We start from the raw sequence: 17,788 nt of genomic DNA on the forward strand, positions 1-17,788 counted from the left end.
TAACGCACTGCTTTCTGAATTCAGCGTGCTTATGGAAGTGTGTGCATGGGTGCGAGCAGTGTTCGAAGATGGGTGAAACGTTTCAAAGATGGGAACACCAGCATCGAAGATGAGCCTCGGAGCGGTCGTCCTTGAACAGCCTCAACTGAACGCAACAAGGAAAGAGTGAATGAGATCATTCAAGATGACAGGCGTGTGACTGTGGACACAATAGCCCGAAAACTTGGAATAGGGCACAGTGCAGTACAGGAGATGATTGAAAGCTTGGGCTATATGAAAGTTTGTGCTCGTTGGGTCCCGCGGTTATTGACCGAAGACCAGAAAGGTCACATTGAAAGCAATTGCAAGGATGGGGTGGGAAGTTCTTCCACCCCCCTCCTATAGCCCTGATATGGCACCGTCCGACTACCATCTTTTCGGATTTGTGAAGGATCAGCTGCGTGGACAAAGTTTTGAGACAAAGGAGGCAATTCAGAAAGCAGTGCAGAAGAATGAAACTAAATTATTTCAGTATGTCAGAATAAGAAGTTTCGAGTAGAACTCATGAAATCTATTTCCTTCTGGATTTACATTCCATCTCATGCAATACCCTTTTATTACGTTTACGGGTATTTTATTCTCATTTTATGAACAATTTATTATTTGAAATACAGATTCTGTACGAGTTAATTTTTGTCGGATATAACCCAGAGTTGCACATCATCGGCATACTTATAGCAGTACATATACGAGCAACATTTCACACAAATCGAGTAGGTATATTTATGGCCTATCTCCTTGAAAACCACACATACCTGACCACAGTAGTTCATTAGTTATCGGAATCAATTAAACATAATCTCAACAGAACTTGCACATTTTTCACAGATCTATTACCAGACAACATTTCACGACCTAAAGTAAGCGTCACTCCCCTCTCAGAAGTTCGCGCGCCCGCCATGTTGTTATTACTGATTCTATTTTAAAAAGTAGGACCTTATATCGACTTCCAATGTTATAAAGCTCATATACAGCTTCGTGAAAACCAGTCTAACGCTTCAAATTTGAAATGGTGGAATACGTATTCATATGCACAGCATGGTGGTCTCACAAGTCTACTTTTCTCACTGGTAAGTAGGAAAATAGGGTGAAAGGATAGAAGAAAGGTAGAGAAACCGAAATGGTGGGTAAATCACTTGTATTTCAAGTGGCCCTGTAATGTCACTTGTGACGACTTTAGAGACATATTGTAAATGCACCATTTCCAGCACGAGATCATCAATTGCGTGTCAGTCGTAACCTATGACCCTCCACTCTGTGGGATACAGTAGGCCACTTCGCAATAAAAACCTCTGCATCCTTTTCCATATCAATCACTTGAGAGACATATTTATGGCAGAGTAGTCAAACTAACAGCGAGCAGAAATTCGTCTGAACTACGTATATTCGATTGTTCGAGGGTTCAAAATGTCAGCAAAGAATGAAGATTATGATTCTGATGTGTTAAGGCAAGTATTATACGTATTTTGTCCTACCTACAGTTTCGAATATCAACTTCATAACAAACTGGCGGATTATACTTAAAGCAGTAATTAACTTGAGATCTTCACATTGGTTGTAACACTATAGAGTCTTGTAGGAGATATTAACTGCTACTTTCATATGTAAGAGTCGATATACAGGTGTCACAACCCAGAATATCATAATCTCAACACCTACCGCCTTGGAAGCCAGAAAAATATATGATTAAATTAACACGTCTTTACATTTTTAATCAAAGAGTGGAGAGCTGAAAGTTTAAATTTTAGATTTATAATTCCAATAAATATTGATAGCACAGCCACATCAAGCATAAATTCATCTCCGCCATGAAACTGTAAATACTATATTCCCCGAAACTCTGGTAGCAATTTAACGATCTACACAATTTAGAACTCAGAAGACCACAATACGCATCTGTTTCCCAGAGTCATTTCCAATCGGTAAAAGTTAACAAACATGACACCAGAGTTCCATAACAACACAAATTTTATAGCAAAGTTAATAGCGATGTTTACCATCTATGTAAAGTAAAAAGTAAAGCTATCCCTGTAACAGGCCGTGAAGTCCCATAGGGTTGTGAGACGTTGAGGGTCCCACATTATCTAGACAATCAGCTCAAAGATGGCGGTAAGGTTGTCAGCCTTAGGCGCCGGTCGCGCTTTACTTCCCAGGAAAATTATTTAATTAATTTCTGGTACTCATTTCTGTTAGAGGCTGAGTCGACCCCAGGGCCATAGTGCGGCCGGAAGGATTAGGTCAGTTGAAAAAAATCCAATGACCTCATCGGGACTTGAACCCATGACCTTCCGACTTGTAGCATAGTGCCTCAACCAACCAAGTTACCGCGTGCCCCCTTACCATCTATGACAAAACAGAATTTAAAATATCTGGCTAAATTGATGAATCAGCTGCAAGAAGGTACGTTAAATATGTTACTAGCATGATCGATGTCATGTCACATTATACACAAAAATGACATCACTCGAAGATACATCGTCACAGAAATGTCAGGCTCCTACATTAAGAAGTGCTAATGTCATGTTCTCGATGTTCCAATCTCCGTTAGTGATAGCGGACCTATTTCTTCATCAGGTCTGCCATTAAATAAAATATGAAAAACAGTGTGTCACAATGCTGACTTCTTACCTTCCACTTGTGGGGACTGCTAATAAAACTATTTTGGATAAAATTTTAATCAACGTACGTTAACGAGGTGCATATTCTACTGTAAGAGGCTGTAATTATGTACGGGATCTTTCCATATAAGTTCACAAATTTCCAAAACATATCTTCGAAAGTAGTATAATTATGAAATGAAACAAATTTTATTCCATTGGAAGTTTTTCGTTCTTGAGGTTTATCCACCTGTCGGGATCACAGAATTCCGATAACAGTCTGAAGTAAAATACCGGATTTCCTACTCCCCAGCTCCCTCGGTCACCTGACTTAACAGCAGTAGATATTTTCGTGTAGGTCTACGTCAGGAACCAAGTGCATCGCCCCACTTCCGAAACCACGGAAACTCCACGAACTGTGGGCAGAGCTATTGTCATGGTTAACGCTGAAATACCCATCCGTGTGTTGGATGAGACGTCACATAGAATAATTCGGAACTTTCACGAAAAAAGTTTGTTCTTTACTATTACAATAAAATTCTTTTCATGTGCATAGTTATATTAATTTCGGAGATCTTACTGCTCAAAAGTGTGGCCTAATTTAGAAAAAGAAAACTGCGTGAAATATAAAATATTTACAACAGACTTACATACAAATAGAGAGCGAATGGCCCGCGCCATAGCTCAAGCGGTTAGTCGCTGGCTTCCCATCGCGGCAGCCCGGGTTCGATCTCGGGTCTGGTCAAGAGGGATTTGTGGTGGATAGAGTGGCGCTGGGGCAGGTTTTCTCCGAGTATTTCGGTTTCCCCTTCCAGTCTTCATTCCACCAATTGCTCCACAATCACTCTCACCTATCATCTGGGGCTGGTACAATAGACCAGAAGTGGCCGCAGTACAAGGGACTTAGTCCCACCTGACTAGCAATAAATTAAAAAAAAAATAATGAGAACGAAACCTAATATCAGTTAAAATCCGGAAAATCCCAGGTTCGATCAATTTCGAAAGAAGAGCGGAATCAGAATTCAGTTTCGGATAACGCGAGCGCAAGAATCGGAGAGCTAGCAAACCTGACAACTTTTTATATTGAGTTCTTCTTTCTTTCTCAGCAGAAACGATGACTCTGCCTACATTACACTCGGCATGCTTGGGGCTGTCCTCTTCTTCCTCTTGTACTTGTATTGGTGTGCCGGGCAATGTGCGAAGCAAAACATCCTACGTAAGTTTCGAGTGAAATTCCTATAGAGAACTTTAAGGATGGCGTTTTGCATTTCAATGGCATACTTTTAATGACTGAGAGTCGTCCTCCTGTCCACGTGGCACTAGGCAGAAACCAGTCATGGCGCTCAATAGATTTATGATAGATTTCATGATTTTATTTTGAAAATGTTAACATACTTTTAGTACTTCCATTGAGTAAACAAACTCTGTAGTAACAATTAAAGGGCAAGTGACTGATCTATAAAACAAAATCTGTTGATAAATTTGCATATTCTGGGAAGTAACAATCTTAATTATCCTAAGTCGTTGTTCTTATGCTACAGAGGTGTTGATTGGATTATTATTACAGCCGATTTCCGTATCCATCCCAGCGTAACCCCCTTGCTTTGAGCACTGTAATAAAACAGGAGGCGAGAATATACCACAAAAATTCTCGTAAGATAATGCACTGTGTTTCTGGACCACGCCACATCTCAGGCGGTTAGACAACGCCTTCTTATGGCGTAGCTTCGGGTTCCATCCCGGGTGTCTTCATGTGAGATTCGTGGTGGACAAAATAACACTAGAGAAGGTTTTCTCGGAGTGTCTTCGGTTATCCCCGTCTAATCATGATTCCAATATTACTCCACACTCGTTTATTATAGCCCCCTCAGGTGTGCGGTAGAACTGACCGGACAGCACATTCGGTCTGTAAGTTCGAGGCTTAGGCCGCGCAGTAGCTCAAGCGGTTAGTCGCTGGCTTCCCACCGCGGCGGCTCGGGATTTGTGGTGGACAAAGTGGCGCTTGGGCGAGTTTTCTCAGAGTACTTCGGTTTCCCCTACCAATCTTCATTCCACCAAATTCTCCATCATCATAATCACCCGGGGCAGGTATAATAGGCCAATCAGTGGCCGCCGTGCCGAGTGGACCCGCCTGGACTCCACCCCCACCCTTAACCGAACTAAAAAAGAAGAAAAAGAAAGTTCGAGGCTTCGTGTCTGAGCAGGGACTTAGCCTCTTATAGAGTAAGGAAATCAGTTTTTAATCTCCTGCATTCCCCATTCATCTTCTTTTACTTAAATCCGAATATTCTCCTTAGCAATATGTTTCCAACCGTTTGAAATGTGCAAACGTAGATCCTAATATCTGAGTGCCCCAAATTCTTCCAGGGTTTTCCTAAAATCATTTATACTGAAAATATAAAATGAGTTATTCCTATTTCAATAAATTCTTTCTTGAGGTTTTGAATACGTATAGGTCTGCATTAGATTAATATTCTGGACATTTCTTAAATATAAATCTACTTCAAATACAATATGGACAAGAATAGAACGGTTTAATCTCTTAACAGACAAAATCATTGAATTGTGTTCATTTATCTTATCATAAAATCAGGCTATAAAACGAAATTATATGACTTCTGACGTCTCTTCTGCTATTCATCACCGTGGCTGCACAGAATAATAAGATTTATAATTACCAAATACTTCGCTCTATGCATCATTAAGTCACATATCACTGAAAAGCAGCTAATTTCTTTACAATATAATAATACAGTCCTGCATTTTTAGGCCTGGGAGTGATTATTCTTGTAGGGAAGCGTAAAGAAGAGGCCTCAGAGAGCCTGCGCACAAATGCAGAGGATCCCCCTGTCAGTGAGCCACCCCCACATAGCATTCCGAAAACGCAACAAGGTTCGTATAAATTGACAACACAGAAGCTGATATATCTTCTTATTAGTGTTAGTGTCCTGACAGAATCTGATCACACATAGTGCCTGCATAATGAAACTTCAGCACTTCATCTCTAAGAGGTCTTAGATTTGAATCTATCAGCCATCCTGATGAGGTCACTGAATTTTTCAACTGACCTAATAATTTCAGCCGCACTATGGCCCTGGGGTCGACTCAGCCTCTAACAGAAATGAGTACCAGGAATCTTCTTGGGGGGTAAAGGGCGGCCGCCATAGCTCAAGCGGTTAGCCGCTGGCTTCCCACCGCGGCGGCCCCAGGTTCGATCCCGGGGTCTGGTCAAGTGGGAATTGTGGTGGACAAAGTGGCGCTGGGGGCGAGTTTTCTCCGAGTACCTCGGTTTCCCCTGCCAATCTTCATTCCACCAAATTCTCCATCATCATAATCACCTGGGGCAGGCTACAATAGGACAATCAGTGGCCGCCGTGTCGAATGGACCCAGTTGGACTCCACCACCATTAAGCGAATTTTAACTAAAGGGGCGGGCCAGCGCGTAAGGCTGACAATCTTACCGCCATCTGTGAACCGAATGTCTAGAAATTGTTAGAGCCTCGACCTCTCATATCCCTATGGGCCTTCATGGTCTCTTATGGAGAGAGCTTTACCTTTTACAGCCATCCTGAAAGAGCTACAATAGACCAGGTCCGGTTCCTTACTCACTGTATCCAATTAAGCATACCGTCCTGCTATTTGACGCTATGTAACTCACGTAAATGATAAAGAGTCCTTCAGATGTTTTACAATATATCTTCAGGATGATGATTGAGGCAGCAGGTTCTTGCGAAACGTCGATAACCACCTACCTAACTGTATATTGTCAATACAATCACAGTCTAAATTTCCACAGCCTATAAACTTCAGGTATCTTGCATGTGTTACTCTCACTGATATGTCGTTCTTTTTATTCCGCAGTTCTTCCGCCAGCAGTTGCTATGCTCAAATCGCCTTAAAGGTAAGCCAACTTGCGGACAAAGTGTATGTCAAGGTACACCGCAGTCAGACTACAGGGAAACAACAGACGTCGCTAGGAAACTTCAAGACTCAACTCGTCAGTCCTTCACACGGGCTTCAAAGAATGCATGAGGACCCTCTTAGTTCCTTGCATTTGCCTACTAATTTGTATGCATGACATCACTCCTCTTCTGTCATGCTTTCCTGAAGTTCATGAGCTAAATCTAATTCCAGTCTAGTCAGGAACACATGCACTGCTCTTTTACATATACTCGGAGCAGCAAGGTTTACTTTATAGTAAACGTATGATGCATGTTACATGTTTGTTAAGATCAACTGTTTTCAAAATAACTACATTTAATTAGCAATCATGTGAAATTGGGCTTATATCCATAAAAATATGACACACTCCAACTGCTATGGGAACGAGAGCCCGTCATCTTCAGTTTGTGACCTAGACAGTCACGTCACCATTAGAATCTTCTTCTTTTTCTTCTTCATCTTTTCCTGTTGCTCCCTCATTGGAGCATAAGGCTTCCGTGAAACGCTTCGTTTCACATCAGTTGCTTAATCTAAGGCAGTCGGTAGGACTCCTTAGACAGAGGATCAGCCCGTCGTAAGGCCGCTACCTAACACAAACACAGAATAAACCGACATCCATACTTTGAGCGGGATTCAAACCTACGATCCCACTGTTCGAGCGGGTGAAGACATTTCATGCCTTAGACCGCGCGCCCACTGTGATCGGCCATTAGAATATTACCAGGTTCTACGTATTTCTAACATACTATCAGTATTCTTATGCCAGTGGCAAATTCATACGTATTTTCACACGCCTTTTCTTCCGTAAGGCTGCCTACGTATAAGGTTCCCTGCCCTGGTTCATAGAGTAGATGGACTTTTATTGGATTTGACGTCATTATTCTTGCCTGGCATAATTATTTAATATAAATAAAATATAAATTATACTGTTTGGTGAAATATGAACCAGTTCGATGATTTAATTGTTAATCTTACATGTAGGGTAAAAATGTCAGATATAAATTTCTGTCTTAATTCCACGTGAGAGATTTATTGCACTTAGATTATTAAGCTGAAATATGAAGTAACTTTCTGAAGTCAGAATATTTATCGTTTGCTATGCGATTTGTAAATCTGCTGTTTCAATTTGTGACATGAAACGAAAAAAAAAACACTCATAAATAAGACTGAAACATAAGACTGGTTTAACAGAATATTAATATGGTTTCGTGTATTTTAAATTATGTAAAATAAATATTTAACGCATTTATCTGCAAAGTCTCTTTGTTTGTATACACTAAAGGCAACTAAGCTAAAACTTCCCCACCCAGTCAAATGCCAGGTAGAGATGAGGCTCCTGTTTTAAAACGGCTGATACTAAAATGTGATGCCCCATCACAGCTATCACTGGCGGTGATAAATGAATATGAAGCAATAGTGAAGCAAGGGAAAACCGAAGAAAGGGGAGAAAACCAGTGCTCACTCCTCTGAAGTACATTGCAGGAATTAAAGCTCTTAATACGCTTATCAGTGACATAAAAACTTCAGTAAAATTGACTGATGAGTCTCTTTATGAGAAAGTGTCGTTCCAACCCTTAATGGTCACAGGTAAGACAAGTAAAATAAAGTACAAGGATAAATACTGTCGGGATTGTTTCTCTGAATTTGGTAGATGAAATAAGTAAGCCTCAGAGATGAGAGGGGAAGTGAAAATACTTACTTATAGAGCTGAGCCCTTCTTGAGGATCCGCCAATTCTGCAGCTACTCAAGAATTTCCCAGCATTTTATGGAACCCGAAAGTTTATTACCGTGTTCACAAGAGCCCTCCACTGGTCCCTATCCTGAGCCAGATCAATCCAATCCAAACAATCCCATCCTATCTCTCTAAGATCCATTTTAATATTATCCACCCACCTATGCCTTGGTCTTCCAAGTGGTCTCTTTCATTCTGGATTTCCCACCTATATCCTATATGCATTCCTTTTCTCCGCCATTCGTGCTACATGCCCTGCACACCTCGTCCTAGTGAAAATACTAGACATTGTAATCTATACAACAAAGCACTTTAGATTTATAATGTGGGTGATGTAGAGAATGATTTAAGAGACAAGGAGGCAACATAAAATTAGTAAGTTAGAAAACTATAAGCATCTGTTTAAAGGAGACCAAGGCAATCATACAGCAAAACAAGATAAGAACTAATTTCCTACTTTTCTTTGATACGGCACCGATTGCATAGAAATCGACGCGTCCAACAATTCTTCTATTGTTGAGTGGTATATTTATTGCAACAGTAACGTTCTCAGCAAGCCGTTGCCTAGCAACGATAAGGTGATACACGTACAGACACACAGACTGATGGGAGGAATTTATGAAGTACGCTGTTGAGAAGGGCCCAGGTGCCATGATGTAAATACCAAGTTTCAGAAAGATTGTCACAGGTATTCAATAATTTGTGGGAGGGGAGGATTACAGACACAGAGCATTAAGATCGCACAAGCCTACCTTCATTTTTTTCAAAATAAGGAAAGCATGTTAAAAATAGTAAGTAAAAGTAAAAGGCTAATAACAATCGTGGTAGGTGTTGATTTCCATTTCGTTAATGGGCAATCACACATCCTCAGTTTGTACAATGCCACACTTAGGATTTCACTAAATCTTTTGTTGCTGCCAAATCATTAATACAAGTTATGCTACCTATCGATATAAAAAGAGCTCGAATCATGCACCACGCACAAGCTTAATTAAGTGCTAATGCCAATTGTCCGAACATTCGCGGAAGGTCATCCAGCTTCAGTAAGACTTTTTTTTAGTTCGCTTACTGGGGGGTGGAGTCCAACTGGGTCCACTCGGCAAGGCGGCCACTGATTGACCTATTGTACCTGCCCCGGGTGATTATGATGATGGAGAATTTGGTGGAATGAAGATTGGCAGGGGAAACCGAAGTACTCAGAGAAAACCCGCCCCAGCGCCACTTTGTCCACCACAAATCCCATTTGACCACACCCCGGGATCGAACCCGGGCCGCCGCGGTGGGAAGACGGCGACTAACCGCTTGAGCTATGGCGCGGCCTTTCAGTAAGGTTAAAGCTGTCTCCAGTCAGAAATGATAATTCCGAGAATAGTGATGTTTGGATGCATATAGTTTCGTTACTATTGCATCATTTAATTTTGCGTACTTTTTTCCCCTTAAATATGTAGATTAAAGTACGATTTCGATAAAGATGTGCACAGAAGCTTGTAGGACTGTACACTGAACTTCGGACCGCAGGAAGAAACGTAAGGACATGTTGAAAGAACGAAACTCGACTCACCAAGAGACGTTCGAACCGTGGTCCTCAAAGGAAAATGTATGTTCCTTGGATCGACTTAGGGAAATTCCAGTGCTGAGGATCAGACTACCGGATCCTATTCCTAAATTTCCTATTTATGATTTATTTATAGAAACTGACAGTACCTCATAATATTTTAAGTGTCAAATGATTAGACGCTACTGATTAATGAAATGTAGCGCATGCGGATAGAAGAAGCTGTAGTCTAAGTTAAGGCACTATCCTAGCATTCGCCTGGATGAATTGAGGAAAACCACGAAAACAAAGTTAATAGAAAGTCCGTCGAGTGTAACAATTTGTAGGTCACTTTTTATTATTATTTCTGCCTTACATGTTTGGGTTTGACACAACCATCATCAGAGGCACTTGCTATAATTATGGAAACACTGTCGCTGTTTTTTGATGTTTCACGATTATGTTTGCCGTGTGGACGCTGCTACAATATGTTGAAGTGTAAAAGCACAAAACATGCTAAGATAGTTGAGTATACTCTCAAGTTTTCACTTTTCATCCGAACCTATTTTTTAAGTTAAAACGCTAAAATGTTAAAATATTTGATATAAATGCTGAACTCCTCCTTGTTAATTCATCCCGAAGACGGGAGACGTCAGCTTGAGGTTGTATGGCTTATGGTTTGATGTGTTCCTGTGTGCTGTGTGCTGTGTACATAGCACACTGTGTACACAGTGTTTCCATAATTATAGCAAGTGCCTCTGATGATGGTTGTATCAAACCGAAACATGTAAGGCAGAAATAATAATAAAAAGTGACCTACAAATTGTTACACTCGACGGACTTTCTATTAACTTTGTGATTGATAGTGTAACGGACCAAAATGAAACAATTTAAAAAAATACCACGAAAACAGCTTATTATTTAACTGGTACTATTAATGGTATTAAGATATTAGCCTTCTGAATTGTGACACCATGTAGTCTTCAGGATTGAGGCCTGAAGTAGAAAAGGACCAGATCACAATGTGAACAGTCACTGCAGTGAAAACTTAAAAAACAAAATACACGTTAGCAGTATGTCAGTATTTATATCTCCGACGGAAATTCAAATGTCTGTCAGTCATGTTGTGTTTAGTCACACTTCTGTATGCGCATAATATCACAATATTCAGGGTTCACAGAAGAAGTTCAATTGATTCTGGACTGTCCTGACCGCAGTATCCGTTGTTATGGTGACATCCACTTTGCTTTCATACACGACATTACAGATCTAGTGTTATCAAAGTTTCATCTGTGGAAAGAACACGTAAGAAGTGTTCTTTGCCCTGCGAATAAGTGAGATCATGGCCGTGGAATATATCCATATCACGAGGTCAGAGTCATGACATGAGCATCGAGGGAGGCATATGATAAAACTCCTTATTATGTAACTTTGTTCAGTTTATTTTTCTTTTATCTGTCACAGGTTTAAATGCCCTTTTCAGCATTACGAGTATGTTCTCAAATACGTGTTTCAATTAATACTACATTTCCAGAGTGGAAAAAGCAAGTCTGAAACCCATTCAACACATTATAGACTCATAACTCTCGAAATTTAAGTCTGCAGATAGTGCAAGGAAATGTAAAGATTATGAACTAAACAGATGTAAAAAATCTTGAATTTGGTTACACTTACCAATAGTGGTCCAGACGTGAACACTCCTGCTTCGTATTTGGGAAGACATGATTTCGATTCTTGGTCCGGGGACGTTAGCATCCTGCAATATTTAATACAATATTTTCTACACTGATACGTCTTTGAAAATAAACTTGCATATCAAATTATAAAAACATATAACAGTCAGGGCAACGAAACCTATGGACAAGGAGAGGGGCTTGAGTCCCCACTAAAATAGTACACCTATGGCGACCTCCATAGAAATTTAATATATTTGCACGAAACTCAGGTTCGGCTAACAGACAACACAGGGAATGAATTGTTTGCTCTACCGCATAAATTCGCTTAGGATTATGTCAATATATTTTATAAGAAATAAAATTCAATATAACTGAATATAATTATGTATAATACGAGCACAATTGAGCATGTGGACGGGCGGGTGCCAACGTACATCTGTCAGACCAATATATCGGTGTCTACGTACATGGCAAAAAGGTTACCCGTTTTCTCTGAAGTTCGAACTATTACCTCCGAAACCTCCTCGTCATATTATCCAGGTTTGGTTACGATATCAGACGTAATTGTAACATGGCGTGACAAGTCTGCAGGGTGAGTTTACATAAACACACTATAAAATCTGTAAAGTTTAGTTCCTGGGAACTCTCAAACGCACCTCGCCAAATGCAAGTGTGCGAAATATAGTTGTAGATCTCTCTCTCTCTCTCTCTCGTTCTATATGGTTCTACAGCCCTTTCGACCTTGGCTGCTTTTTCAGTTTCTTAATCCTATACATATCCGACAGGGCTCCTTGGACGGGGGATCAGCCCGTCGCAAAGCCGCTACCTACATACAGAACAACACAAGTAGAATAAACACAGACATCCATGCCTTCAGTGGGATTCGAACCCAAGATCCCGGTGTTCGAGCTGGCGAAGACAGTTCATGCCTTGAACCGCGCGGCCACCGTGATCGGTATATATTTATAATAGTAATCAATAATAACATGACCATTAATAAATTATGTAAATAATATGAAGAATAAAATCCCTTACTTATAGCAATTAGGCCTGTCTTACGTCAAATCAACTTCCAAGTTAATGTGTTATGCTCTTATATCTGAAAGCTGTACATAAAAGTAATTGAAATCATCTGCGTGTTGACGGTAAGGCAGAGCCGTAGTGAATACTGATAGGTAAGATATATATACTTGATAAGAACAGCTCAATAATCAGATGTACAATGTAATATCTGATAGTACAACCGAGCCAGTGATCCTGAAGTGCGCACTCTGCAGTCTAACTTGAAGACCACGCTTCAGTTCATTAACAGACATATTGGAAATGACAAGGCAGCGTTCCGCATTTCAAATTCTGCTGTTGCTGAGCGTCCATCTGTCGTCTGTGTCTTGTAGTAGCCTAAGGTAAAGTAGACACCTTTACTGCTTCTTTTGTTCATTAACCATTCCTCGAGTACTAAGGTTCAGTAAGTTCAAGGTAAATGTAAAGCTGTTACTGCTTTTAATTAAGCATCGCGCCACGGTTACCGATGTATAGTGTCATGCATTTTAAACCTCGACACTAGATGTATGTGAATACTCAGCTTCAAGATCCTGGCCGCTTTAACCCCAGGAAGACAACTGCCGGTACTTAATGGGTAGGAAAATGGTAGGCTCAAAGCCGGTCAAGACGCTGTAAAGAAAGGAAAATATATTGTTCTTGCTGGGAATCGAATCCCTATTCCTTGGTCGTCTCGCCCTTAGTCTGGTTGTTATACTGACTGAGTTATGTATGTAAGGTCTACTAAAATAAATAATATATTAAAACCAAGTTCAAATTTTAAGAAGTGAATAATCTTTTCTTTAATTATATTAAATCGAAACATTTCAATAAGGTACTAGATTATAAGGGATTCTTTTACAGTAAAAAAAGGGTAAAGCTATCCCTGTAACAGGCCGCGGAGGCTCATAGGGTTGTGAGACGTCGAGGCTCTCACATTTTCTAGATAATCGGCTCGTAGATGGCGGTGAGGTTGTCAGCCCTACACGCCGGCCTTCCTATACCCCCCCACACCCCAATAAAATTCCTGGTACTAATTTCTGTTAGAGGCTGAGTCGACCCCAGGGCCATAGTACGGTTGAAAGGTTTAGGTCAATTGAAAAAATCCAATGACCTTATTGGGAATTCAACCCGCGAACTTCCGGCTTGTAGCATAGTGCCCCAACCAACTACGCTACAAAATTCCCTAGGATTCTTCTATGTCGTTCCGCAAAGTTTGTTTCTATGGTGATATCTTTCATTAATGTGATTGATGGAATTGGTCAGCCTACAATATACGGGGTCACATCCCATAACACAATAATCACCATAGGCACAAATCCGCTAAGTGAAGGTCGATTTTCTATAAGAATACGACGCTTGTCTGCGCAGCCTCTATGTGCAGGTCGGCTCATATCCCATAGAGAGCCGTTTCACGAATAACGTCCCTCATTGACCTCCATCGAGTGACGATATTAAGAGTGCATGGATCTATAATTCTATTTCTATATAAATGTACGTTCTCATTGCGTGATGCTTACAAACTGAAACAAAATTTCGCCTTCTAATTTCCTTAAGATGTAGTATGCAATAGCTGGATCGCGGTCTCGCCGACCGAGCACTCGGCCCTATAAATAAGTTGCACCATGGTTTGCTGATGACGCGATGCGCATTTGTCTCCTCGCCCCGCCATGTCGCTTATATTCTTCAGCCTCCCCGACCAGTGTGATGATATAATACTGATGCTTGTAATAATCTAAGCTACGGTCTTCTGGGATGTGACACCCCAGGGTCTGGTAGACGGCATCATATTTTATAAGACTGCAGTCTTAATACTCAACGTCCTGAGAATCCAACGTCTCACTGCCTTAACATTTTTGTCTCTATTTAGCACTCCCGAATTTGCAGTTGGGATGTTCTGTATCACTTGTTTCGGAATTGCCACGATGATGTTGATATGCTACAAACGATGCTGTTCCGACAGTAGCACGGAGACTGCACCGCGTAAGTTTAACCAACTGGCTTATAATGACATGTAAAACCATATTGGAAATACACGTAATTAGTAGAAAGTAACACGAGATTCCAACGTATAAGCTTATCCTTAGGCTTTTACAATTGCACCTGTAGATTAGCTGGATGTCAGTAGACGACATAGCATTGACTGCAAGAGACGGTTTATAAATTGATGTCTGAATGTGACCCACATGAATTAGAATTTTAAATTTACGGTATATGATTGTTATTCACACGTTCAAGATGGCCGTCACGGGAAACGTAACACTCAATAGCAAAAAAGATATAAATATAACATTTTGATTGCAGGTTTGTAATGGCCTCAGTCAGCAGGCTATAATAATATAATCTGGACAAATGAGGATCAACTACCGATAGTGGCAGACATTTTTATTTTGGCCGCCACTATGTCAGACCGGCTTTGGGGCTGGAAGCAAAGCAGTTGTAAGGTGACACCATTATTTATGGAAAAGTATTAAACTGTTAAGAAGCTGAGAAACTGAAACTCGCGGTAATCGGGAGTTATCGGGTGCGTCGGTTCTCATCTTTGATGTTTACCGTGGTTTTCCTCCGTCCTTTCAGGCAAATTCCTTGAGAGAATATTTCAAATTAGGTCACCATCACTTCCTTTGTTTTACTCTCCAATGAATTACCCTCTGATCATCCTACAACTGTACGCCATACAACCTCAAGTACTGGAAGCGTCGTTCGATAAGCGATTTAAAAAACTCCATGATTTTAGTCCGCAAGCGAACTATACCGACCGAGCGACCGCCGCTTGTCGGCGAAGTTAGTGCTAACTTTAGCAGATAGAGGGTGTCGTGCAGTCAGAGCAACGAATCCCCACGGCCGTTAATTTCGGTTTTCTAGACCGGAACCGCTATTTACTTGAAACAACTCCTCAATTATCCTAAAGAGGCTTAGTGGATTATATATAAATAAACTTTAACATGAAGACAGGGATAAAAGATTAGGTTGTGAGGATTTGAGCTACACTGTACTGCTCTAGGACCAGACGCAGTGTCGAATTTTACGCTGTTAGAGACTGACAGTTTGGTTATTGAGCTGATTACAATGCATCGTCTCCTTTTTTTTTCTTTCCAGAGATTCCAACCGTGACAATTGTAGAGATTCCTAACAGAGTCACTTGTCCCTTCTGCTCCGGTGTCTCGTCGGATTGCCCGCTTTCAACGAACCCGGCCTACTTGTATGCTCATCCGCCACCAGGTGTGTAAGGGTCCGTCGGTGATAATCAAAAGAAAAACGAAAATCTGCTTAAAAACTTCGCACAACGAAATTTTATTTGTAGCCGATTTTCGTTTCATACACGCATAAAAAAAACAAGGACCATTTATTCTGTGATAAGAAATGCAGTCTATACCGGAAAGTTTTTACTGGTTGACACCTAAATTTAAAGTAAAGGCATTTGTGGACTTTCTGCAGTATTCGCCCACGCTTAATATTATGACGACCACTGAATTCAACAGTTTGAAAAAAACGAGACCATGAAATTATTATTTTATTCTTCTGTCCTGATATTTGAGGTTCTTACGGATGTGACTAGGAACATCACTGTCGTCTGAGATGTGACACCTTGCAGTCTGGTATATAGTTACCAACTTTTTGTTATCAGTGCCTGTGGGTGCTTTATCTTTCCTCCCTTTCACTACGCCCTTCAAAAATAACCGTTTAAATTACCATTACTTCCACATGCCCTTCCTCCTGACATCCCTCAACCCCGACTGACACTCATAATTTCTATTTCTCCAATTCACGCTGCTTCTGCAAAACGTCCCTTCTAAATGACAAATATGCTTTACTCTTTTCTTATTTTCCCCATTACTTCGCTCAGACCTGCGGTCCGGACATTTTTTCCGTATGTCCGTATAATTTTCTCAACGTTCGCTTACTCTTTACATTGATGATGGAGGCAGAACATTCCTTCGTAACATTGGAAGCTATATATTAGATTACACGGCGTCACATCCAGAAAAATGCTACTTTAAATGTTAAGGACGGTTCAGCTTCTCCAATTATACGTTACTTTGAGCCAAAAATTCATCTTAACTTGGAGAAACAGTCATAGAGTTACCCGGAATAAGACATCAAATCATCTGTAGCTGATGAAGACAGGAAGTTCGGAAATGATTTTCAATATCATCATTTTCAATTGATCCATGAAGAAACATCCAACGAGCGTTACACAAGCTTTCTTTGCTACCTGCATCACTCCAGTTTCGTGACTGGCTTATTATTCGGCCCTGAAGATGGAGTCGGCAGGTTAGTCAGAAACGTCGGTTTATTTTCAACGGGCTACATTGCATCTTTTCCCAGAAAATATGACTCTTCATCATTATCGCTGTGAGAACCTTAAAATCTATATTCGAATAAATGCCGACTTAATCATAATCAATGTTGCTATTTTCCCGCATTAATCCCTGTTCTTCTCTTGCAGCTTACCAACCCCCGCCAGACTACTCGTCTCTCGTGTTTCAAGAGATCCCTAAATTACAACAGACATTTCCAAGTCCGGACAGTGCACCCAGCTTTGACCATCCAAAACGATATTCACTTGGATGCAAATACAGCACTTCTTTCTGAAGTCTCTCTTGAAGATGAAACGGCCAAATCAATGTAACTATTCAATGAACTGACTTTAAATTCGGCAAAGATCCAAACCAACCATTCTTGTGAAGAGATATTCTAACGGACAGTGCGTTAAAGAATAACTGATCAATGATACGGAAGCTTTCATGTAACTTTGTATTTAGAGAGTAAATATAGAACGTGGTTGTGTACGTAACAATTTGTTTATAAATTTAATAACATCAAATACAATTAATAGAAGTGTAAATATTCATTTTTAATTTTGTTAAACTACCACTACATATCCACAGAGAGGAGACTACATTCAAGTATACTTGATGTCGATCGTTCAGGGCAGCAGACTGGGATACAGACCACTATCTGAAGGTGGTACCAGTCAGGAAGAGGTTGGCGGCGAGTAAAAAACAACGCACATAATTCATATGGAGAGGTTCAATCTCAAGATATTAAAATATGTAGATGGTAAAGAGCAGTATCGTATTGAAATCTCAAATGGGTTCTCAGCTTTGAAGAACTTAGACACTGAATGGATTTTAATACAACTTGGGAAACTATTAGAGAGAATATGAAAATTTCAGCCAAAAGGATTCTAGGTCGTTATGAACTGAAGAAGCACAAGCCATTGTT

General features: G+C 40.5%; 1 protein-coding gene across 5 annotated transcripts; it reads left to right on the forward strand.

The window, feature by feature from the left end:
* The first annotated feature begins 1,352 nt into the window (after window positions 1-1,352).
* LOC111870813 lies at window positions 1,353-17,386 on the forward strand. Of its 5 annotated transcripts, none has more exons than XM_023863373.2 (6): window positions 1,353-1,487; window positions 3,743-3,852; window positions 5,430-5,528; window positions 6,498-6,537; window positions 15,659-15,781; window positions 17,010-17,386. In XM_023863373.2, the coding sequence occupies exons 2-6, from the start codon at window positions 3,751-3,753 to the stop codon at window positions 17,153-17,155; spliced, it is 510 nt and encodes a 169-aa protein (XP_023719141.1). In that variant the 5' UTR covers window positions 1,353-1,487; window positions 3,743-3,750; the 3' UTR covers window positions 17,156-17,386. The 5 variants fall into 5 exon arrangements, with proteins under 5 accessions (XP_023719141.1, XP_033609892.1, XP_023719142.1 ...); XM_033754001.1 differs by having other exon boundaries at window positions 3,746-3,852; XM_023863374.2 differs by lacking the exon at window positions 5,430-5,528.
* Window positions 17,387-17,788: the final 402 nt, after the last annotated feature.

The sequence above is a fragment of the Cryptotermes secundus genome, unplaced genomic scaffold (assembly GCF_002891405.2).
Source record: "Cryptotermes secundus unplaced genomic scaffold, Csec_1.0 scaffold499, whole genome shotgun sequence".
In the NCBI taxonomy this organism is placed as follows: domain Eukaryota; kingdom Metazoa; phylum Arthropoda; class Insecta; order Blattodea; family Kalotermitidae; genus Cryptotermes; species Cryptotermes secundus.